Here is a 21,749-nt window from a genome sequence, read left to right on the forward strand (position 1 = left end):
AAAAAACAAAAACAAAAAAAAAAACTGTACATGCTGGATTTTCCAAGCCGTTGCTCTTCTGTACATCAGCTTAAACTAAAAAAAACAAAAAAAAGTTTTGCACTTGTGTTGTGTAGTTAAGAAAAAAAGGTGAAAAAAACAAAAACTAAAAAAACAAAAAACAAACGAGCAAATAGAAAACAGATAACTGTTATCAAATGCAAGAAAATTTACTTTTCTACTTACCTATATAATTTTCACATCTGTTTGAGATTTATTATCTTTGCAATCGTTATTGTCACTTTTACTTAGCCAACCACACATGGACGGTAATTTTATAGGTACTTGATCACAGATTACAGGCTTAAAAAGTAAGAAGAAGAATTATAAGTAGATGCGGGATTCAAACAACTTATTATTGCATAAAACCATTATATTCAATGTTTTATCCCCCCCTCCCCACACACACAAAATAGTTTAGCCCTTGACGTTAAAAAAAAATCTAAAAAGAAAAATAAACGCTTCAAATACAAGATAACCTCATATGATATACATACTCATGATAGAAAAAAAAAGATTATATCCCTCAAATCATGTTTTATTTGCATAAAAATAGCTTTTAAGCAATTCATGGGAATTCGTAGGCATTACAACAAAAATCTAACTTTGAATTATATTGAGTTCTTTCCTTTGTTGTTTTAGACTATTTTAAAAATGACGTTGCAAGGCAGTCACTCCTCGGTTAGCCTTAAAATTTTATTTTCTTATTTAAAAATAAAACTACTCGATCAATTTATATGATTTTTAAAATACACTATTTTCTTTTCAATATTTTCTTTACATACATCACACAGGTTTTACTTTATTTTTGTTTTTGTGATATGGAAGAATTCTGAACTAGCACTCGAAATGTTAATGTCTGGTCACATAATTCTAAAATGTTGTCCATATTTTTTTGCATTCAGAAAAATTTTCAGTCTTCCTTAAAACTACATGACGAGAAAGAAGTTCAACTGTTTTTGTGTATTTGGATGGGATATAAAGTTTATTGTTTGCGTATTTGTTATTTAGAGCTATGAAAAATTACTTGTTTTGATATCAGAAGATAACTGATTTATTGTTGTGGTCGATGTTGGCCTTGGCTGTTTCGTTTCACTGCTGGTTGTTATTCTTGTTGAGATTGTATTACAGAATTGTCTGGTCTGCATAAAATCTTCCTGGCTGAGGTAGAGGAGTTAGACTTCTAACAGTCAGAAGTCATAACTCCGCCACCCAGATCACTGTGTACTAATTTAATGACAGACAATTGTGTTTGATATTCACCAGTGAAAAAGAGGGAAAGAAAGTCATAATTTGTTGTTGTCTTTCTTTCTCTCCTTTATTTTGTTGTCTTTGGTTGAATGACACTTGACTCTAGAGAAAAAGGGGAGGAGAAGAAGAGAAGGCAGTCTGGTTGTTCTGTTTAGTGTAAATAGATTACAGAGCATTTATCTCCCTTTGTTGGCCTTTTTAGCTAAACACCAACTGAGGTTTTCCAGTGCTCCTACCTGATCTAGTTTAGGTCCATCCTGCACAGCTCTTTGGCATAGCTTTTTTTTTTTATTACTTTAAATATCGACGTTTTGGCAGAGTATCGCCATGTTATCTTTAATAACAAACCAATAAACCTGCATACCATACCATGCCTCAGAGTCTTGTTTGTCAATGAGAGTTAATGCTAACTGTCCAAGGCTTGTGTACATTTCCATGAAATACATACACACTGGTTCGTGTATTTAATAGCATCAGTATTTTATACTTGCACACATGAGTCAGTCGATTAATGTGCCATATCTAGAGACAGTTTGCAAGTTCAAACTTCACCTGTGGCATGATTATTTTTACAATGATATTTTTCTCTATAATAAACTTAGACATTTCAAATTGCAATATTAAACAAATTATTATTATTTTTTTTTTTTCTAAATATGCATGATTCATAAAAATTAGGACCCTGGGTGACACTGGGTACCCTTGCTATTTTATGATGGTATTAGCATTTAAAAGGCAAAAATTAACATTCATATATGGATATGGCATTTAAGCACACCTTTGTTGACATTTTTAGTTTTGTTTTTAATTCTCATGGTTTTCGACCTACATGAACTAAATTCTATACTTATCTGCACTGTCTGCTGATAAACCTGTTTATGTGTCCCATGCCTACAATTGTCCTGAATATCATTCACTATTTAAAAAAAAAAAATATATTTCTCTTTTATATAGTCAACAAAACCGCATGTCTCAAACATTAAGTTTTTTCTTTGTAAGTTTCTGGCTGCCAATACGGAAAGTAGGTCGTCATCTGAATTAGTACAGCCCAAAAGAAAACATATATGTTCGAGATGAGAGGGGAGAACATAAATATTACGTCCCAGCAGAGAGGTTGAAATAGAAAGATGTTCAATTAAGCTCCAATATTCATAATTTACTGTCCGTCAATATATAAAGTAGGCCATCAGGCTTTTATTTTATCTTTTTTGCACTTAACTGAGTTAAAACGGCCCAAAGAGGACATATAGAAGAGAGGGTAGAACAAATATTATTCATCTTAAATATAGGTTATTGGTTACTCGACTGGGGTATTAAGACCATATGTTAAGGTTTTGATCCTCTTCTGTCGAGTATCACTGGATGTAATGTACATGAAAAATATGTGAGGGTAGGGTCAGTGACTCAGTAAAGAAATTGGTAGTCATATAGGTCTTGGTGGACATTCGATTCTGTAGCCAGGTGTGACTTGAAAGCATTTACTGAGGGGGAATTTTAATAATGTGGGAATTTAGTCCATTCCAAACAGGAGTAACTCTGCCCAAGGGTGCCGGATGATGGTGGATCTGCATCTTCAAATTGTGTCCTGTGGTGAATGGGTTGTGGGCTGGAGCGAACAAACAATTGCCACAAGTTGGTGCAAGTTCTGTAGGTGAAAATTATCGAAGCCCCTTATTATCTTGTAGGCCTGTATTGGCACGTTGTCTGCAGAATTCAACAGTATGTCTCGGAGGAGACTGTGAGTAAAATAGGAAGATGCTCAATTTCTTGTAAGACATTAACAGCCAGAACTCATCTCTTTACCACAATTGAAAATAATGTTTCTTTCTTCCTCCAAGAGCCTAACATCAAATAGAATTTCTATGAACTCAACAGTGTTTGCTCAGAATTAAGAAATATGGAAAAATATCCATAGCTTTTCTTTCCTTCAGTTTTCAGAAAATGATTGAGAGTTTTTTGGAAGCATATTGATGAAATTGATCAAAACAATATAAACTTTTGTGGATGACGTATATTTTTCAAGTTTTCACTGGATATGAAAACACAGATAACTAGAGCTATGATAAGAGAATATTCTTTTCATTATTTTGACTCTCGAGTATATATCAGTTAATATCTTATATGCTTTTAGATAGTGATGTGGTTCTCGATTAACTATGTCTAAATGTGTTGGATGTATACTCGGGAGCCAAAACAACAAGAATATTCTCTTATCATAGTCCTACAGATAACTGCCCTTTATATAATAGAAGATTTCACAACAAAATGATACTGCTGAAGTTGTCTGGACTTGAATTTTTAAAAGATCTTGGACAAATATCATGATCTATATACCTATAAATTTTAAGTTTTTTTTTCTTGCTCTGGCATTGATATTAAAAACCTACTTTTTCTATTCAAAAATTATTAAAACGAATTTCTTAATTTACTCAGTCATGGATATGCAAGCAACTACATGAAGGTTAACTAATTTGCATATTTCATTGAAAAACGAGCGTTCATTAATTAATTATTCATTTTTTTTGTTTCTTATTAGATAATTGGTTTCATTTCTCCATTATGCTAAGTTTTATTTATGCATAATTTTTACTTTCTGCATAATTGCGATAATTTAAGATAAAAACGTACTAGCATATGGAAATATTTTTATATATATCTATATATAAAAGTAACCTTATCGCTGTGTGTGCGAAAAGTCTCTACCAAACTCCTTTCTGAATATTTGGTCTACAGAGTTGAAATTTGATATATAGAGTATCTAGACCTGTAGCATACTTTCTATTTGATTTTTAGATGGTAAAATTGTAGCTAAGGGGGCCAAAATTGAAAAAAAAATATATAAACAAACATTGATCTTGACTTGGCGTAAGTTAACTATACAATTTTTTTTTTTTTTTTTGCACATTTTTTTTTTTTTTTACACATGCGCTAATTAAAAGTTATAGATTAAACAAATTATTATTTTTGTTGCAGTTTTTGTATATGTATAGATTTAAATCATACGCTAACAGATAACATTGGAGAGCTATATGTTTTGGTTTTGATTCTAGCTAATGGCGTACAAGTATTTTTATTTTTACTTTTTAAAACACTGCTAAATATTAGGTATAAAATAATAATCGATAGAGAATTGACTTTATAATAATGAATACGAAATCTGCATGAATTAAAATATCATATTTAAGTATATTTTATGACTGGGCAATGCTGGGCAGCGTGCTAGTTCACTATAAACAAAGCTTTTCCTTCGCAATGATCTCATTGAGCATCCACCTGGTGTACAATCATTCTTAGGAATTTTTGGGGAATGACTAATGAGAAACCCTTAGCTACTTATGCTGAACAGTGAAGCATGGAATAAACACACCAGGGGCTTACAAATCTGGGCCAACAAAACTTGCTTGGCCAGATAAGTGCAAACTTGATTTTTTACCTTCTACAAAGAGGTTATGTTTTCAGTTGAGTTTGTTTGTTTGTCACTATGTTTGTGTATAGTCTAGTGTCCACATTTCTTGACCAATCATCACCAAACTTAATCACAATATTACTTATTGTCTAACTTAGAAGCGATTTAATTTAGGGATATCTTGGTCAAAAACCAAGGTTATAAAAACATCACACATTTGGTGATAACTTTCTGTTCATTGTAGCTCATATTGCAGAAGAAACAATATAAAGATCTTCTGAAAACAAACCTGAAGATGCGTGGCATCAGCACATAGGAAACCCAGACCAAGGACAAGCAAACCTGCAGGGTAACCATCGCCAAAGGCACCGCCACCTTCGAGGCAAACTGATGTGTAGACCTTCCTTGAGGAAAAGAAAAAAAAGGAGGGAAAACAGAAGAACGCTTGCAAGCCAACCCTTCAAATTGAAAGGGAACTACCTGCTCGCACTGTGAAAGGCAGTTCAAGGTCAGGATCGATCTTGTTGGCCATCTCCGCACACACTAAAACCCGGAACACAAGGGGTTGCCAAGAGGATTGCAGCTAATAAAGTACTATATCGTATATCACTGTAGCCTGAACTTTGACCTTGACATTGAAAAGTTCTCTCAAGGTTGAAATTGTCACAGAATTTCGATTTCTTATTTTTCCAGATTTGCTAGATAGATTTGATGCTATTGATCAGATAAATAGTGTTTTTTTTTGAGTTATCAATGTTTCCATTGCATAACTTTGGTAATACTTCATACAATATGAAGAAATAAAGCCTAGATAAAACTTTGGCTCATCCTTACATTGTCAGGCAGTCTCATGAAGAAGTTATGTCGTGTTAGTTATACTATTTTATTTACTCTTATCTATTCTTGGTGTTGTGGGCTTATCCATCTTTCTAGCCTTTCATAGTTTAAGTGACATGAAAATAAATAATAGCCTTATGAAACAATAATATGCAACAACATCCTTGTTTTGATAAAGCCAAAGAGAGTCGGTTGGTTTAATTTTGTTTTGTCGTTTTTTTTATTTGGTTTGTTTTTAGATTTGTTATGACTTTTGAGTGCAAGTTGCAAGCGTCTTTTTTTCTTTTTTTTTTTTTTTTTTTTTAGATACGTCCATGCAGTTCTGTCATGTCTGCCACGCTTAAGTTTGAAGTAGTATTTTCATGCTGATTAAAAGGCTATATCCTATTTAGATGCAACTAAACATCTCAACTAGTTAGTACAGCTGTGTATTTTTGTTGATCTGTCACACATGAATATAAAATAGAATTTTTGTTGGTCTGTCACAATTAAATATAAACTAGCATTTTTGTTGGTCTGTCACACTTGAGTATAAAATAGCATTTTCATCACTGAACTTGCATACAAATAAAATATTCTATTTTTTTTTCTTTTTAGGCTAGATTAGGCTTTAATGCCTTGGAAAAACCATTCAGAACCCTTTTTTTCTGCCTTTGTAGAGTTTAAAACCGATTTCACAATCTAGTGGGAACTATGGATATGATTTGCCTGTCAGGGCCAGTAATGACACTGTTAATGTTTTATCTCTCAAACAGATCCCCAAAACCTATTAAATAGTAGAAGTGAAATAGCAATCATCTTTATGTTCAGAATAAACTTTCCTCTATTCTAGGCAGAATTCTCACAATTCTCTTCCTGATTTTTATTAATGGTTTTTCAAATGATATTCCTAGATCATTTGGGTATAATACAACTGTTTATGACTGCACTATGAAAAGCGTTAGTGATAAAGTTATTGCTGATTCTCTCTCTTCTGATCTGGAACACTGGGTGCAATGGAGTAAACCGTGACTTGCTACGGTTAACACCTCTAAAACCAAATTCCTTTTTTCAACACCAATGTTCAGATGCATGTTTTGCTCTAGATGAAATGAATGGTGCTCTCCTTGAGGAAATCTCTTGCTTTGATAAACTTCTGGAATTGATTTTTCTTCCAAATCAAATCTGTTGCTAACAGTTGTTAAAAAAAAATAATGAGGCTATTCTGCTGCTGCAGAAAGTACCCGATTTCTGATGCAATCTTCTACCGGCATAAAAGTCCTAAGGTAGTACTGTCATAGTTAGGGAGGTACTGCTGTAAGCATCAAATTGACAACTTCATTAATCTTTATTCTCAAGTGGCTTTTAGCCTTGATAACTGATGACCCACTAGAGTTTCAATCTCTAGTTCTTTGTAAAACACTCACATTAAGCATTCAAAAACCACCACTTTCTTTTTTTGTATATCTAAAATGCTTGACTGAGCTTTAATCTATGGTCCCCCCTCGCCAAACTTTCACAAGAAACACTCGTCTAGCCAAAACCACTATCCATAATTCTCTCCACTCTTTATCTATGCCTAAACCTTAGAACTTCACACCTGTGGAACTGTTTTCCTGCTTTCCAGCTGACTACAATCTGATTGTCTTCAAGTCCAATGTAAACAAGTTCTTGATGAGCCGTTTCACTTAAGTTAAAAAATTTGCCAAATTTCCATTACTAACGATTATTATATTGTCCAATTGACTACTGTACACTCTTAACCCTTATCCTCGAGTGGGCTCTGGGCCTTGATAAGTGGTGATGCCTATGTACCCCCCCCCCAAAAAAAAAAACAAAATGAACAGTTTCTTTAAAAATACCTTTGACCTGTGGAACACATTGCTGCGATACTGCTTCCTCACAGACTACACTATGGTCGCCTTCAAGTCTAAGCTTAATAAATACTTGTCTAGCTGTTTTTTTAAGTAATCAAAATTTTGTCCTTTCGTCAATCTCATCAACCTTCGTATTGTATAGTTCAGCATCCGAGTGGCAATTTCATTAACTCTTATCCTTAAGTGGCTTTTGGACTTGGTAACAGGTGACTCATTAATATAAATAAAAAAACTTCCTCTGTATGAGTCAGATATGTCCTAAGATGAGTACTGTTGCCACATTTGTAGAGTCGCCATTAATAGCACTCTTTCAACCATGACAGAGTTGAGAATTGACTTTGAAATCTAGTAGCAGATGATCTTTTCTGTTCTCTACAGCCTCTTTCTCACATTGCTTTGTCTCTCTTTTTACATTATTGTTATTTCCATGAAAAGCAAGTGACTGGACTGCCATATCTTGTTTCTCCTTGTGAGACATTCACAGGCAGAACCCTTCTTTCTGCCTCAACTGGAAAGAATTTTCTTCCTCCATGTGACTAGCATCAAACAAGAATTTTCATGAACTGAGCTTCTTTTCAAAGGCTGTGAAACAAATTATCATGGGACTGCTTTCCTGCACACTACAACATAGCTATCTTCAAATCCAATGTCAACAATACTTATCATAAACTAATTCCTTTTAAAAATCAAGACTTACACTGAAAAAATGAGCCATTCAATTGCTCCAGTAATGTACCTGACTTCAGAAGTAATCCTCTATTTATAGAAGAGTCAACCATGACAAAGTTCAGAATTGAATTAGCAATCTAGTGGGTGATGATCATTTTTGTTTTCTACACCCACTCCCACCTTTCTCACAGAAGAGACATTGCTAGTCTTTTTCTACTCTATTGTCATTTCCATGGAAAATGCTTGACTGAGCTTCAATCTCTGGTTTTTTTCTTGTAGAATATTCATTGAAAGAACTCATCTTATTACCACAACTGCAAAGAACTTTCCTGTCTTATTCTGTGTGTGCCTAACATTAAACCTAATTTCCATAAGCAGAACTTTCCATCTGTGGAACATGTTGCCACAAGATTGCTTCCCTGAGGATTACCACATGGTCATCTTCAAATGTCAGTAAACACTTGCCATCAACTGTCCTCACAATAAGTTATTAAATTTTATTCAATTATTTTCAATCCTCTCATAATATTCATCATTTGACTGCTAATCTATTCGTCTTGTTAATCCTTAACCTCAAGTAGCTTTTTAGCTACTTAGGTGATTCATTAGTTAAAACAACGAAAGGAAATATTTCTTAATCATTGTTTGTTCTTTATTTATTACGAGCCTGGGTGGAGGTATGTATTAAGCAAAAAAAAAAAAAGTGTTAGTAGGTAGGCAGGCTCGAACCTGTGATGTGAAGGCGGAAAAGAAAATGAAAGAAAATCTGATGTCTTACTGCTACTCCATGGTGCGACTGAAAGTTTGGAACGTTAAAATTAGGCAAAGTCAGGTCAACCGATACGATGACTTGCAAAAATGGCTCGCAAAATATCGACCCACCCCCTCCTTGTAGAAAACTGCCCAGTTGAGGGTGAAGGAATTAATGTTTTTGGCCAATTTTTCGATATTTGTGGTCCAAGATGTCAAGCTTCAAAATGATACCGATCTCGTGAAAATCCGTCACCTCTGTCGAAAGTTTTAGGCAGACATACATACATACATACATTTAACCAGACAGGTGAGATTTATATTATAGATTATAGACTAGTGGGGGGGTACCCGGCGTTGCCTGGATGTTTAAAAGTGTGCATGTTGGGTGGATGGAGGGGGAACAAAACAAAAGAATAAGCGAAGTAAAAAAAAAAATGTTAAAACTTCTTTAAAAAAAAAAATCGTTGCCCGGGTGTTTGTGTTGGGGGTGGAGGGCTTTAAAAAAAAAAAAAAAAAGCAGTTTTGGTAAGTAGTTAGGATCGAACCCGAAGCGTTGAGGCGAAGGTGGAAAATAAAGTGTGCAAAAAACCTGACACGTTACCCGCTCGGCCAGCAAGAAAGAGTAACTGAAACACATTTGAATTTATTTAAAAGTATTAAAAACAGAATTGACACGTGCCCGCGATAAAAGTTAACTCTGCTCCTTCTTTTTGACCTCATTAATGAGGTCAAATAGAAGTAGCGGAGTTAACTTTTATTGCAAAGTAGCTTTTGGGTTTGTTTACCCAACTTTGGCTGGTTGTTTCCCCAAGATGTTGGGGAGGGGGAAACCAGCTCCCCATAAAAAGGGGATTGTCCGGATTGAATAGCAATTGTCTGATATAAGGAGTTTGGCCCCACATTGATCAAAGCTGATTGCTTCTGGACGTTCCCCGGTGCAATTGCCGGGAACAGTGCCTTAGATTTGAATTAGTTTTGCTTTTATACAAAAAAGCTGAACGAACACAAGATGGGCTGAAATAGCAATAATTTTGTAAAAATCGACGTAAATAAATCTAGATGCAACGCGCGTTCACAAATCATACATATTATTATCTAGGGGATATATAAACACTTCTAAGCGATAGTATCCCCCCCCCCCCGGGACCGTCGGCGAAAAAAGCCTTTTCGAGACATACAAAAATGCGCGCCGCATTTACCTTTTATATATATAGAAGATTATTGATGAAAAACAATCGACTTCACAATTAGGTGAGAGATGATTCATCTGTTATATACGACCATTTTTTCATAGAAGAGACATTCTTTTCCATTGTTATTTCCATGCAGGATGCTTAACTAAGCTTAAATCTTTGGCTCCTCCTTGTAAAATATTCATAGCAAGAACTCTTTGTTACTACCGCTGGAAGGAATTTTGATTTTTTTTCTTCTTCTGCATGACTAACATCAAACAACTGTATCAGACATTTAAAAAATTAATCTCTATCAACATCAGAGGATGTGCCAGGCATTACCACCATCATGGCATGCAAAAAAAGAGAAAAATACTATCTAGATTTTTCTAAAAAAACAAACTTTTATGAGTGAAAAATTTTAATTTAATTTTAATAAAAACGAACATATTTATTAAAAAAAAAAATCTTGCACTTGTCTGCTCTTTTAAACAGTTAAATTTTGAATTTTGAATTACAATACATCTGATTAATCTTTATCCTTGGGTGAATTCCGGCCTTAATAAGCAGTGAACTTTTAGAAAAAAATTTGAATAGATTTCTAAAAAAGTAGAGACACATTCTATGATGTGGATTCGTCCAAGAAGTCATACATTTACTCTCAGGCAAACTCTCTTAATCAAAGGAAAAGGTGTATTTAGAGAAAGTTTGTCTATGCAGCAAGTAGTGCTTTGTAACCTTTAAATGGTAGTTTTAGGTGATTTTTGTTGCTTCAGGACATTAGTTTTTTTCTTTTGGTTTTTAAGTGTTGTTTTTCGGACAAGTAACTGGAACCTTCATGAAAGTAGATGAAAACAATTGCATTTAAAAATATTTTATTTGCTTATGAATGGATCCATTGGCTTGAATTATGAATTCCTTTTGATTCAACCATCCTTTCACAAGTATGGATACACTTATCTGGCAGGATCATAAGTTACGTTCGATGATCTTAACTTTTCTAATTTTTTTTTTTTTTTTTTTCAGAACTGTTAATTAAATCCTGGGCTTCTAAGTATTGAATGAGTCTGTGGAACGCATTGTTGCAGAATTGCTTCCCTGTAGAATATAACATAGTCGTCTTCAAATTCAATGTTAACAGTATATCGTTCCATCAAGTAATCAAACTCAGTTCATTCCATTAATCGTCCTTGATCTTATGAGGTTGTTCACCTTTCAAGCAGCGATCATTCCATCTTGTTAACCCTTATCCTTGAATGACTTTCAGCCTTGATAAGTGGTTTGCTGTTAGTATTATTAAAAACAAAAATGATTAATGCTGTAGAGAGGAAGAAGGAAGAGATGCGAAGAAGGAGTAAAAAAAAAAATGTCTCCTAATTATTTTGGATCTTGTGATGATCAATGGTTTCATTTGTCAATTATTGATATTTCAACAAATGAATAAAAGGAGCTTGTCAAACAAAACAAAAGAAGATTTCTTTTATCAGGTTGTGGGGGTGGGGATTTATGGGGTGGAGTTGAAGGTGTCGGGGTGGCGGTGGGTTATCATGAATCAAGAATTTCAAGTTTCACTTCCCATTTGTTAGCTTCACCACAAGGTCGTTCCTCATGAATTTCAGTTCAGGAAAACAAAGAAAATCATCTTGGATTCCTTTTTTCTCACGAACAGGTCAGTTTTTTTTTTATTATCAAAAAAAAAAAAAAAAAAGAAAAAAAAGTGTATAGGTTTATGTAATTGCATGTACAACGGTCACTCCTAAACTAATTTACCGATCATAATGAATTTTGAAATGCAGCTGCTGGCTGCAGGAGTGGCTAATGTGGGCTATATTTAGTTTAATTTAGTTTTATGCAAAAGGGAACGTGGAAGCCTTACATTTTCTGAAATTTTAACAATAGGTATCAGACATCACTTAATTAATATTCCAGCACTTTCTCATTTTAAAATTCAAATATTTCAGATTTGCATTAAATTTGATCCATAGTTATTAGACACCAATTAAATAAGACTGCTTGAATTTTAATTTCTCCTTAATTTTAAACATTTACTAGAATCAAAATCATCTAATGAATTTTGATAAAAGTTGGAATAAAGATTCTAGACATTAAATTTTACTAGCAATATATCTTATCAATATAGCATAAATATCAATATGTCATCAAAAAAGTACATGAAAATGGTACAAAACTGTTCCATTCAGGTAATTCTAGTAATTTATATAAACATGGATAAAAAATCAATATGAAAAATATATGAATGCTTATATCTTTTCTGTATTTATTTCCTATTTGTTGACATGTAGGAATACAAAAAAACCTTTTGAAAAAACAAAAACGTTTCTTTCAAAAGCACATTTTCAACCGATCCTTCGGTCTTCTCCAGTGTGAATGATCATTCATATATATATATATATATAAATTCCCAAAATAGATTTTCATGAAAAACAACTGATGATCCTTACTAGGACTAGTAGAAGCAAATTAATGCAGTGATTGCCAGAGATAATGACTTACAAGCAAAGAAGTTTTTCAACAAAGTAGTTGAGATTAAATGTTATTAAAATTTAAAAGTTGAAAAACTTCCAAGATGTGTGTGTGTGTGTGTGTGTGTGTGTATATATATATATATATATATATATATATATATATATATATATATATATATATATTCCTTGATGTCCTGGTTTTTGTTAATATATATATATATATATATATATATATATATATATTAACAAAAACCAGGACATCAAGGAATAGATTGATAGCAACCAATAGTGTATTTCATTGTTAGTTACAATTGTTTCAAGACTATTTGGACAAATTCAAACATTATGTCGTTTGAAAATTTTCACAAGAACAGCCTGTCGTCAGACGTATTGAATAAAAAAAAACACTTTAACAATGAACAATATGGAATCCATTTCCCTTATAAGAAAAAAACATGAGAAAATATTTTACCTACATCATCCTTCCAAAGTTTTTTTAAAGATTTATATATTTTCCTATTTTCGTATCTTTAATTTAAAAAAAAATTTTTCAATCAAAATATCATACAACATTACCACCTATGTTCACTTAATGTTTTACTAATACTATTCATTAATTTCTTAAATTAAATTTCTTTATTTAATTAAAATTATTTTTTTCTAATCCAGACTAATCAACTAAGTCTTCAGCTATATTGTTTCCATTCTATGTTAGTTTCGTATCTGGAATCTACTTTGTTTATTTACAAAAATATCGGCTAACCTATTTGTGGAATTTCAAAAAGCAGTTTTAGTTTAAAACTTATTCCATAAGGAAAAAAAGAAGTTTAACATTATCCTATATTCAGTGCAGTCTCATTCTTCATTTAAAATTAAGGATCTAAATTTATTTTTTATTTTCTTTTGTTCCTACCTATTAAGATTTACGATTAGCAGATATTTCAGACGTTGAATGGGCGGTAACTCTGTACGTTCGAAATTTTAAAGGTTTTGTTGAATTATAAGTTACCAAAATCTTAATATGTATCCATAACGTTGAAAGGGAAGTAACTCAATACGTTCGTTATTTTAATGTTTTTGCAGAGTTTGGCAAATTTCTAATATGCATTTATGATTTATTTATTAATTAAACAAAATCAATTAAATCTAGGCTAACCTATTCAAATTATAAGTTTGTAATGCATATCTTAACCATGATACTGATTTTATTACCAAAGATTTAACCTACGTTTGCCATCCAGCCATAATTTTTTTGAGGTTATGTATGGCTTGAATTCAAATAATATCAATTCAGGAATTAAGTTCTTAAATACTTATCTATTAATAATACATATCCTATTAATAAGTATTCTAATAATAAATATATTATTTAGTTCCAAGTACGTTTTACTCCAATGAAATCGTTCAGAACAAGAATATTATTTAATAAGCTAGAACTTTTCAAGTTTTACTGATCTAAAAACAGTATCAATTAATCCCCATTCTTTAATTACTAATATTGTTTGTTTATTTTGTTTAATTTATATTGCTAATCTTTGTTAAGCTATTTTATTGATCTAGAAACAGTATCATCTATTTCAATATAACTAAAATTGTGTTCCCAGTTTTGAAACAATATTGCTAATCTTTTAAGCCTTTTTATAGATCTAAATTTCTTATCTAATAATCCATTGTCTTTATTTCTAATAATGTGTTTCTAGTGTAGAATATTAGATTCCAGATTTGTTTGCTAAATTTCAATCATTTATCACATCTAATTTACTCCATTATTAGCTATGTTCATTTCAAGAAAGTTCCTAGAGGTTTTATGACCAATATATGTGTACACTTGTTTTATCCCATTACTGTGTGTGCGTATATATATACTGTTTTAACAAAAACCAAGACTTCAAGAAATGGGTTGATAGCAACAAAAAGTGTATTTCATTGTTAGTTACAATTGTTTCAAGACCATTTGGACAAATTCAAACAATATGTAATTCGAAAATTTTCACAAGAAAAGTCTTTCTTCAGACTTATTAAATAAAAAACACTTTAACAATGAAACATTAAAAAAAAAAAAAGAAACATTTCCTTTATGAAGAAAAGAAAACAAAGCGGGAACACTTTACCTCTGTCGCATCTTTGCAAAGTATTTTTTAAAGATTTATATCTACTTATTTTCGTATCTTTATTAAAAAAAAAAATTTCAAACTAAATATCTTTTTGAAGATTTCTATATCTACCTATTTTTGTATCTTTTATGTAAAAAAAAAAAAAGAAAAGAAAAAAACGAATTTCAAACTAAATATCAAAACGATGTTACCACTAATTACTTTAATTTTTTCCCCTAGGCAATGCGCATCACGGGTTCGAGCCTGCCTGCTTACTAACACTTATTTTTTTTTTTTTGTGCTCACACCTCCAAACACCCTGGCAATGCCGGGTACCCCCGCTAGTATAATAGAAACTATAATATCTTGACTTTGTAGGCTCACATTCTACCTCAAAACCATCGGAAGTAACACAAGAATTGAGAGAAATTAAGTTTCTATATATGTCAAGTCAGCAGGCATATGCAGTAAACAGTCAGATGGTATTCAATGACAGGAACTCAGAATATTGCATTTGTGCTAAAGTTGACCAATTTTTGTTAATTTTCTAAATAGGGCTCAACTTTATTTTCTTAAATAGGCTTTATATGCCTACATATATCTTCCTTTTTTTTTTTTTTAATAAATATTAACAATTACCTTTTTTTTATGCCTAGAGACACTAGCGTTTCATTTTTATGCAATCATCAGTGTAGGAAATGATAATTGCTGCTCGTAAAAGAAATGAATTACCCCTCCCCCATAGAAAAAAAGATAATAAATTATCTGTACTTGACCGGTGGTTGGTTACCATAAATTGAATCCAACTTATTTCGCATGGTACATAGCCTTACTGGAATTGGAGTAGTTTGAAATGTTAACTTATTTTATAACATGCCAAGTCTAAGGGAGGCAAGCGGATGCTGCTCTCTTTTCGCCTTTTTCCCCTTCTCTTATGTTGTAATTATCATATACTAGCCTGGGTGCCCGGCGTTGCCAGGTGTGTGTTGAGCAAAAAAAAAAAAAAAAAAAAAAAAAAAAAAAGTGGTAGTAGGCAGGTGTGCTGGAATCCGTACCATGAAGGAGAAAAAGAATGTGAAAACAATGTGACGTCTTTGCCGTTGCGTCCATTGCCAAACCGGAAGTGGTGAAGGTTTAAATTAAGGCTAGTCAATCGAAAAGAGGCGTTGATTTTTGAAAATATAGGCAAAAAATGCGACCCCCTCCCTGTAGAAAAGTGCCCAATTGAGGGTAAAGGAATTAATGTTTTTAGCAAATTTTTTGATATTTGTCGTCTGAAGGGTCGAGCTTCAAAATGATACTAATCTCGTGAAAATCCGTCGCCTCTGTCTGATTATGAGGACTTTGTAGTTTGTTTGAAGCATTGTGTGTAATGTGTAAGAAGTTGTGTTTGAGGGCTATGACAATGTAGCTTGTGGGAACGATCTATGGTAGCAAAGAATGATGACAATAGTGAAAGAATTTCAATAATTTTCAATTATACATATTTATTTACTAAAATAGTGTGAACAAGATGATGTAATAATAATATTTTCTTTTCGTTTTTGAATTTTGAATACTAAAAAATCTAATAGATAATATTATTTGCAATTTTCTGACTGGTTACCTCATCTTCGTTCGTGTCATCACAACTCTTTGAATTTTCTTTGGGTGCTTTGTCTCGAACTAAGAAATAGGCATTTTTTGCTGTCGACAACAAAACGAAAAAATGGTAAAAAAATAAATACATAATAAATAAATTTTCTCAAAGCAAAATAAGCTTAAAGCGTTTTTAAGTTCAAAAAACAAGAAGTGTCAGCTGTTAAACAAAAAAATGATTGAAGCCCACCCAGTAAATGTCACAGTAACATTTATTAGGTGGGATTATACTAGTATGTTGTTTAATTTTCTATTTTGAGCGATTATTTAGGCTCCAAAGTTGTGACCCTCTTATATCGGCTAATATTTCTTGTTCTTGTGTAACACTCGACACTACTTGTTTTTTTTTTTTTTTTAAACTGAATAAATGCTTTAAAATAAGTTAAAACACTAAAACTTCATTCAGTTAGGTAGAAGAGTAACTTATCTTGCTTTTGATAACATTTATTTGTCATATATGTGTTTTTTTGGCCACTTTTTCATTTCTCAGCTGTAGTAAAAAAAAAATGCCCTAGGAAATCATTCTGGCATCTCGTGTTGAGCCTTTTCCTTCCTGATTTATGGGTACAGTTTGCATTCCATTCTTTTAATTAATGTTTTTAAATTGTCCTACTGCCTTTGCTTAGAATTAAACTCAGAACCTTAAGATAACCTGTACACTTTAATCAACATCATGATCCTCTGGATTATGTCCCTGGGAGATAAAATTGAACTGATATTAAGCCACTGAAAAAGGTGGGTGGGGGGAGTCATATTCATTGGCAATTAAAATATTCTTACAGTCACTTGAAGTTATTGATTAGGTATTGCCTGATAATTGAAGGCCATTTAATGGCATTCTGAAGAATTCTTCCATCTTGTCAGTTTTAAATATTCATGTCTGATTAATTTGTACAACGAAGTTGCATGGTAGCTATAGCAACTCCCATTCAGCCTCCAGTCTTTCATTATAAAGATGGCAGAAGTTGAAAAGAAATTCTATTTAAGACTAGCGGATGGATCTGGGTGTAAAATTCTTGACAGATTTTGTTTGATGATAAACGAACCTATACTATACAGAACCCCCTCCCACCCCAGGAAGAACTTATTTCTTGGAGGTCTCATGTTTATATTTCTTAAGGATTTTTATCCTTGGCCACCAAAATCAACAGAGATTAAACCATTCCTGTAATGATCTGGTCCCCGTTGATTGCTGGTTCTGTGCAGTTCTTGGAGGTCCATCCTTCCAGGCTTTGCCTTCTCTCTTTGAGAATTGATTAGTGTTATGGCTTGCAATAAGCCACAAAGAAAACAGAACAATGGAATAGAGTTTAAACAATGTATTACTGGAACAACAACGTAAAAAGGTTACAACTGAAAAGAGTAGTAAACGTCACCGAGCAGGCGAGGGTCGCTCTGGTGTTTAATCCACACCTGGGATCAAAAGGTCTATGATTTATATAATGGATAGAACAGTCCATTTGGAGGGTGATTCCCCCACAACAATTAGTTTATTGCTAATCGCCGGAAGCGTCCTTAATGGGGAATACTGACAGGGCTGCTCAGACACTTTTTGCAGATCTAAGTGCTTCTTCTCGGGGTGGGGGCGCTGACTTTTCAATCCCACTTTTCGACTCTGGTGTCTCAGTTCTTGCAGTGGGAGGGAACTAAATACCCTTATGTAAGTACAGCATAGTAATGACACAATAAATTAAATTCTTCTGCAGAGATGATACGAGAATGATACGATTGATGTGTAATGTGGGTCTTGAAGACAGATCTGGATTCGATAAACTCAGAGGAAGATTAATTCTGAACAATATAGGGTTAGGGTTTGCATAACAGAGGGCTCTGTTGGTATGGGCACGTTGAAAGAATAGACAAGATTGCTGGAGTTAGTAGATATAGAAAAGTTTAATCGGCAGGGGAAGGTCAGAGAAAAATATGAGAGGAAGTGATAAGGATGGATTTAAGAAAAAAGTAAAAACGAAAAACAGATTTGAATTTTAAGCAAATGGTACTTACGTAATTGTCAGGTTTCAAATAGTAACATATCCAAAAATTATGAAAAACGATAAGGTAGAAAAGTAATTATTAATGAAAAAAAGAAATTTGTGAAAGGCAGCAAAATCACGACATTACGCTTACTAAAAATGAGATGAATTCACAGGAGAGATGATAAAGTTCTGTTATGTCACGCGACAAACGTAATTTAAAATATCAGACAAAATTTATTTTGTATATAAATTTTTATCGAAAACAGTTTTTCATTAATTATTTTTCTACCTTATCATTTTCTGTAATTTTTGGATATGCTACTATTTGCAACATGACAATTATGTAGGTACTATTTGTTTTACTTGAAATTCAATATTTTTTCGTTTTTATAATATAGAAGCACCAAAAAAGGGATAAATAAAGACCTGGCCAGAAAAGGTTAGTTTGGAAATCAATTTACAAAAATGTAAAAAAAATTCTAGGAGGCACGAGTAGATCTTGCTAAAAAAAATTATTTTAATCATTTTCCTTATAATTGATTGAAAATCGTGGACAAACTAATGTTTTATTTAAAATAAAGCAGAATTGTTTTAGTTCATCATTAATTAATAAAATGCCATCTGATTTTTTTCATAAAAGATTGAAAATATTTGATAATTGTTATGTAAAATAAGAAGATGGTGTATGAACAGAATATAAGGTAGAACGATAAATTTGTCGCCCTAAAGAAAACTACATTGCAGCTTTATTTTAAAACTTTTATTGAAAAAAATCAATTCAGGTAACTTGATTATGTAGTAAAGCTGACACTTATTCAATGTAGCCATCTTCAGCCTCAATCATTACCTCGATATGGGTCCAGGACTGAGAGCATGCCTTTTCCACAAGCACCGGCAGGAGCTCAGCAAATACTTGACGGATGGTGGCGACCAGAGTGGTTTTTAGTGTTGTGGGAGGTCATGTTGGTGATGTTCTCGATGTATGACCAAATGAAGAAGTCTAGTGGATTTAGGTCGAGAGAGGAAAGGCAGCCAGTGAGAGAAAGATACAAAGTTGTAGCACCCTTTCTGAAGCCAAGCTAGGGTCGCTTTGGATTTGTGGACTGACGCTGAGTCCTGTTGCCATACTCAGCATCTGCCATGTCTGATTGCACCAGGGGATGACAACACTCTTCAGCCCATCCAGGTACACTTTGGTATATTGACTTTTAAGCCAACTTCGAAGATGTGAGGTGGCATAATGTGGCCCTCACTTGAAACCACGCCAAAGACCATAACCATGGCCAGAAACTTTGGTTGAGCTGTGCCCTCAAGTGTTAAACTGTCTGGATTTGCATTTTGAGGGTGCTGGCAATGGTTCCATTGTCATAACTTGGATGGGTAGAGAGCACAAGTTGTACGGTGGCTCATCTCCGATCTTGCTTGTTGAACATTGTGTCACTCTCAGACATGATAGAAGGCTGTTATCACTCTTGGGATTTGTACACAGCTGGCCAACTAATAGATGGTTTACAAAAAAAAAAAAAAAAAAAACAGTTTTCATCAAACATAAATGGAATCATGTCTTTTCTAGCACGACAATTTTATCATTACACCCTGTACTTAACAAAGCCTCCGTCTCATATTAAAATATATTTATAAATAATAATACAACTATATATACTATGCTATACTATATATATATATATATATATATATATATATATATATATATATACATACATACAGAGTGTAGGTCTCTGCTGAGCCTGCCAGCCCTGCTGTACTCAGCAGAGACCTACACTCTGTATAGAGAACACGTAAGGAGATTGGAAGCCGTCCAACAGAGACACCTGAGAAGGATCATGAAGATCAAATGGAGTGACTTTATACCAAACACGGAAGTTCCCAGGAGAGCAAACCTAAATAGTGTGGAAGCTACCCTTGCTACTATGCAACTACGATGGACCGGGCACATTACTAGAATGGAAGAAAACTGAATTCCAAAGATGATCTTCTACAGGGAACTGGAAAATGGAACCCGCAAGGTAGGAGGTCAGAAGCTTCGCTACAAAGATGTAACAAAACGGCAGCTGAAGGCAATGAACATCAATGCCGATAGTTGGGAGGAACAAGCCAACGAAAGAAGTGGTTGGCGGAACAGTCTCCACAAAGGAAAGAAAGAAATAGAAAGATTGGAGAAGCCTTAGAGCTGAGACACTATAGACGACACAACCCTGCCACCCACATATGCAGTGCCTGTGACCGGATGTTTCACACGGAAAGAGGACTATGCCAACACCAAAGGATAAAGCACTGAGGCCTTGACTAGTCATCGTCAAGACTGACGGACTGCATGATGATGATGATGATGATGATATATATATAATTGTATCCTTTTTTTACTTATACGAACATTATTGGCTACATATGTGGATACATGTTTCAGCTGTGATTTCTCTTGAAATCCAGTGCCATCAGGCCACAAGTTTCAACTCGTATACAATAATAAAGCTCTACTTGTTATTAAATATTATTTTATAAACATCAGAGGTTCATTGGATTAATATCTAGGAAACCACAGCAATTCAGTCATTAAATATTTTTATATCTTCTAATTATATAATTAGCAATAAAAAATGAAAAAAATCGTAAGAATATAGGTAAAATAATAATACAACATGTTGGAGTTTCGTTTTTAAACAATAAGTTTTGTACTAGATACACTCATTGTACTAGTTATTTTTGGCTATGAATTATTAAATTATAGATACTTAATGTAAATAAATATCATATGGAAAATTATTTTAAAAATACGTAAAATAAATTAAGGTAATTCTTCCTCAAATTCATAATGGTGGCAATATTAAAATATGCCATGTTTTCCTACATAATTTTTTTTGGTTTGATAAATGACATGCCTGGGTTTTTTCTTTCTAAGGTAAGTAAATTCCTTTTTGCTGAAGAGTTTACGATGAATATATTCAGTATTGACATACTAATAATTGATTGATGCTGCATAACGAAACAGCTGCTGTAAAAAATATGAAATTTGTGATGTGTTGGAAGAAATAAAAAAATAATGAATGAAATTTGGAATGTATCTGTGTGTGTGTGTGTATATATATATATATATATATATATATATATATGCCGAAGTTTATAAAAAAAAGTTATATGTTGATTCAGGCTCCTCAGTGAAGTTTTATTTAAAATTCAAGCGAAAAAATAAACAAAACAAATAATCAAAAGGAAATGATATTATTCCTTTCAACATGTTTTTTTATAGATCACCTCAAACTCTGGTGAAGTTGCATCAAAAATTATTAAAAACGTTTTAAGTAAAAAAAAACAAAAACACAGTTAAATTGTAAGCTAACTTTAATCTAAACTTAAATCCATAGCTCCCTCCTCCAAAAACAAAGAGACCAAAAGAATAATAAAATTTTTAAAAAAAATTTAATGGCCTCCATTTTATTTGTAGCCCCTTCACCTCAAAAAAAAAAAAAAAAAAAAAAAAAAAAAAAGAATGAAAAAAATTATGAAAAAAAAAATGACTTTCTTCTGGGAAGTCAAGAAAAAAACCTTTTTATT

General features: G+C 32.8%; 1 protein-coding gene across 8 annotated transcripts in view; it reads left to right on the forward strand.

Moving 5' to 3' along the window:
- LOC145243504 (FERM domain-containing protein 8-like) overlaps nucleotides 1-21,749 on the forward strand; it is a 218,103-nt gene that overhangs the window by 141,182 nt on the left and 55,172 nt on the right. Inside the window, exon 1 of one of the 8 annotated variants that reach the window (XM_080106464.1) lies at nucleotides 11,559-11,652. The exons of the other annotated variants lie outside the window; for them this stretch is intronic. Coding sequence (XP_079962590.1) covers nucleotides 11,592-11,652 — 61 coding nt within the window. The 5' untranslated portion in view covers nucleotides 11,559-11,591. Of the gene's footprint in view, nucleotides 1-11,558; nucleotides 11,653-21,749 lie in introns of those variants that run through there. 8 annotated transcript variants of the gene reach the window in all.

Source organism: Euprymna scolopes, chromosome 22 (assembly GCF_053919585.1).
Source record: "Euprymna scolopes isolate OS-2025 chromosome 22, ASM5391958v1, whole genome shotgun sequence".
Lineage (NCBI taxonomy): Eukaryota > Metazoa > Mollusca > Cephalopoda > Sepiida > Sepiolidae > Euprymna > Euprymna scolopes.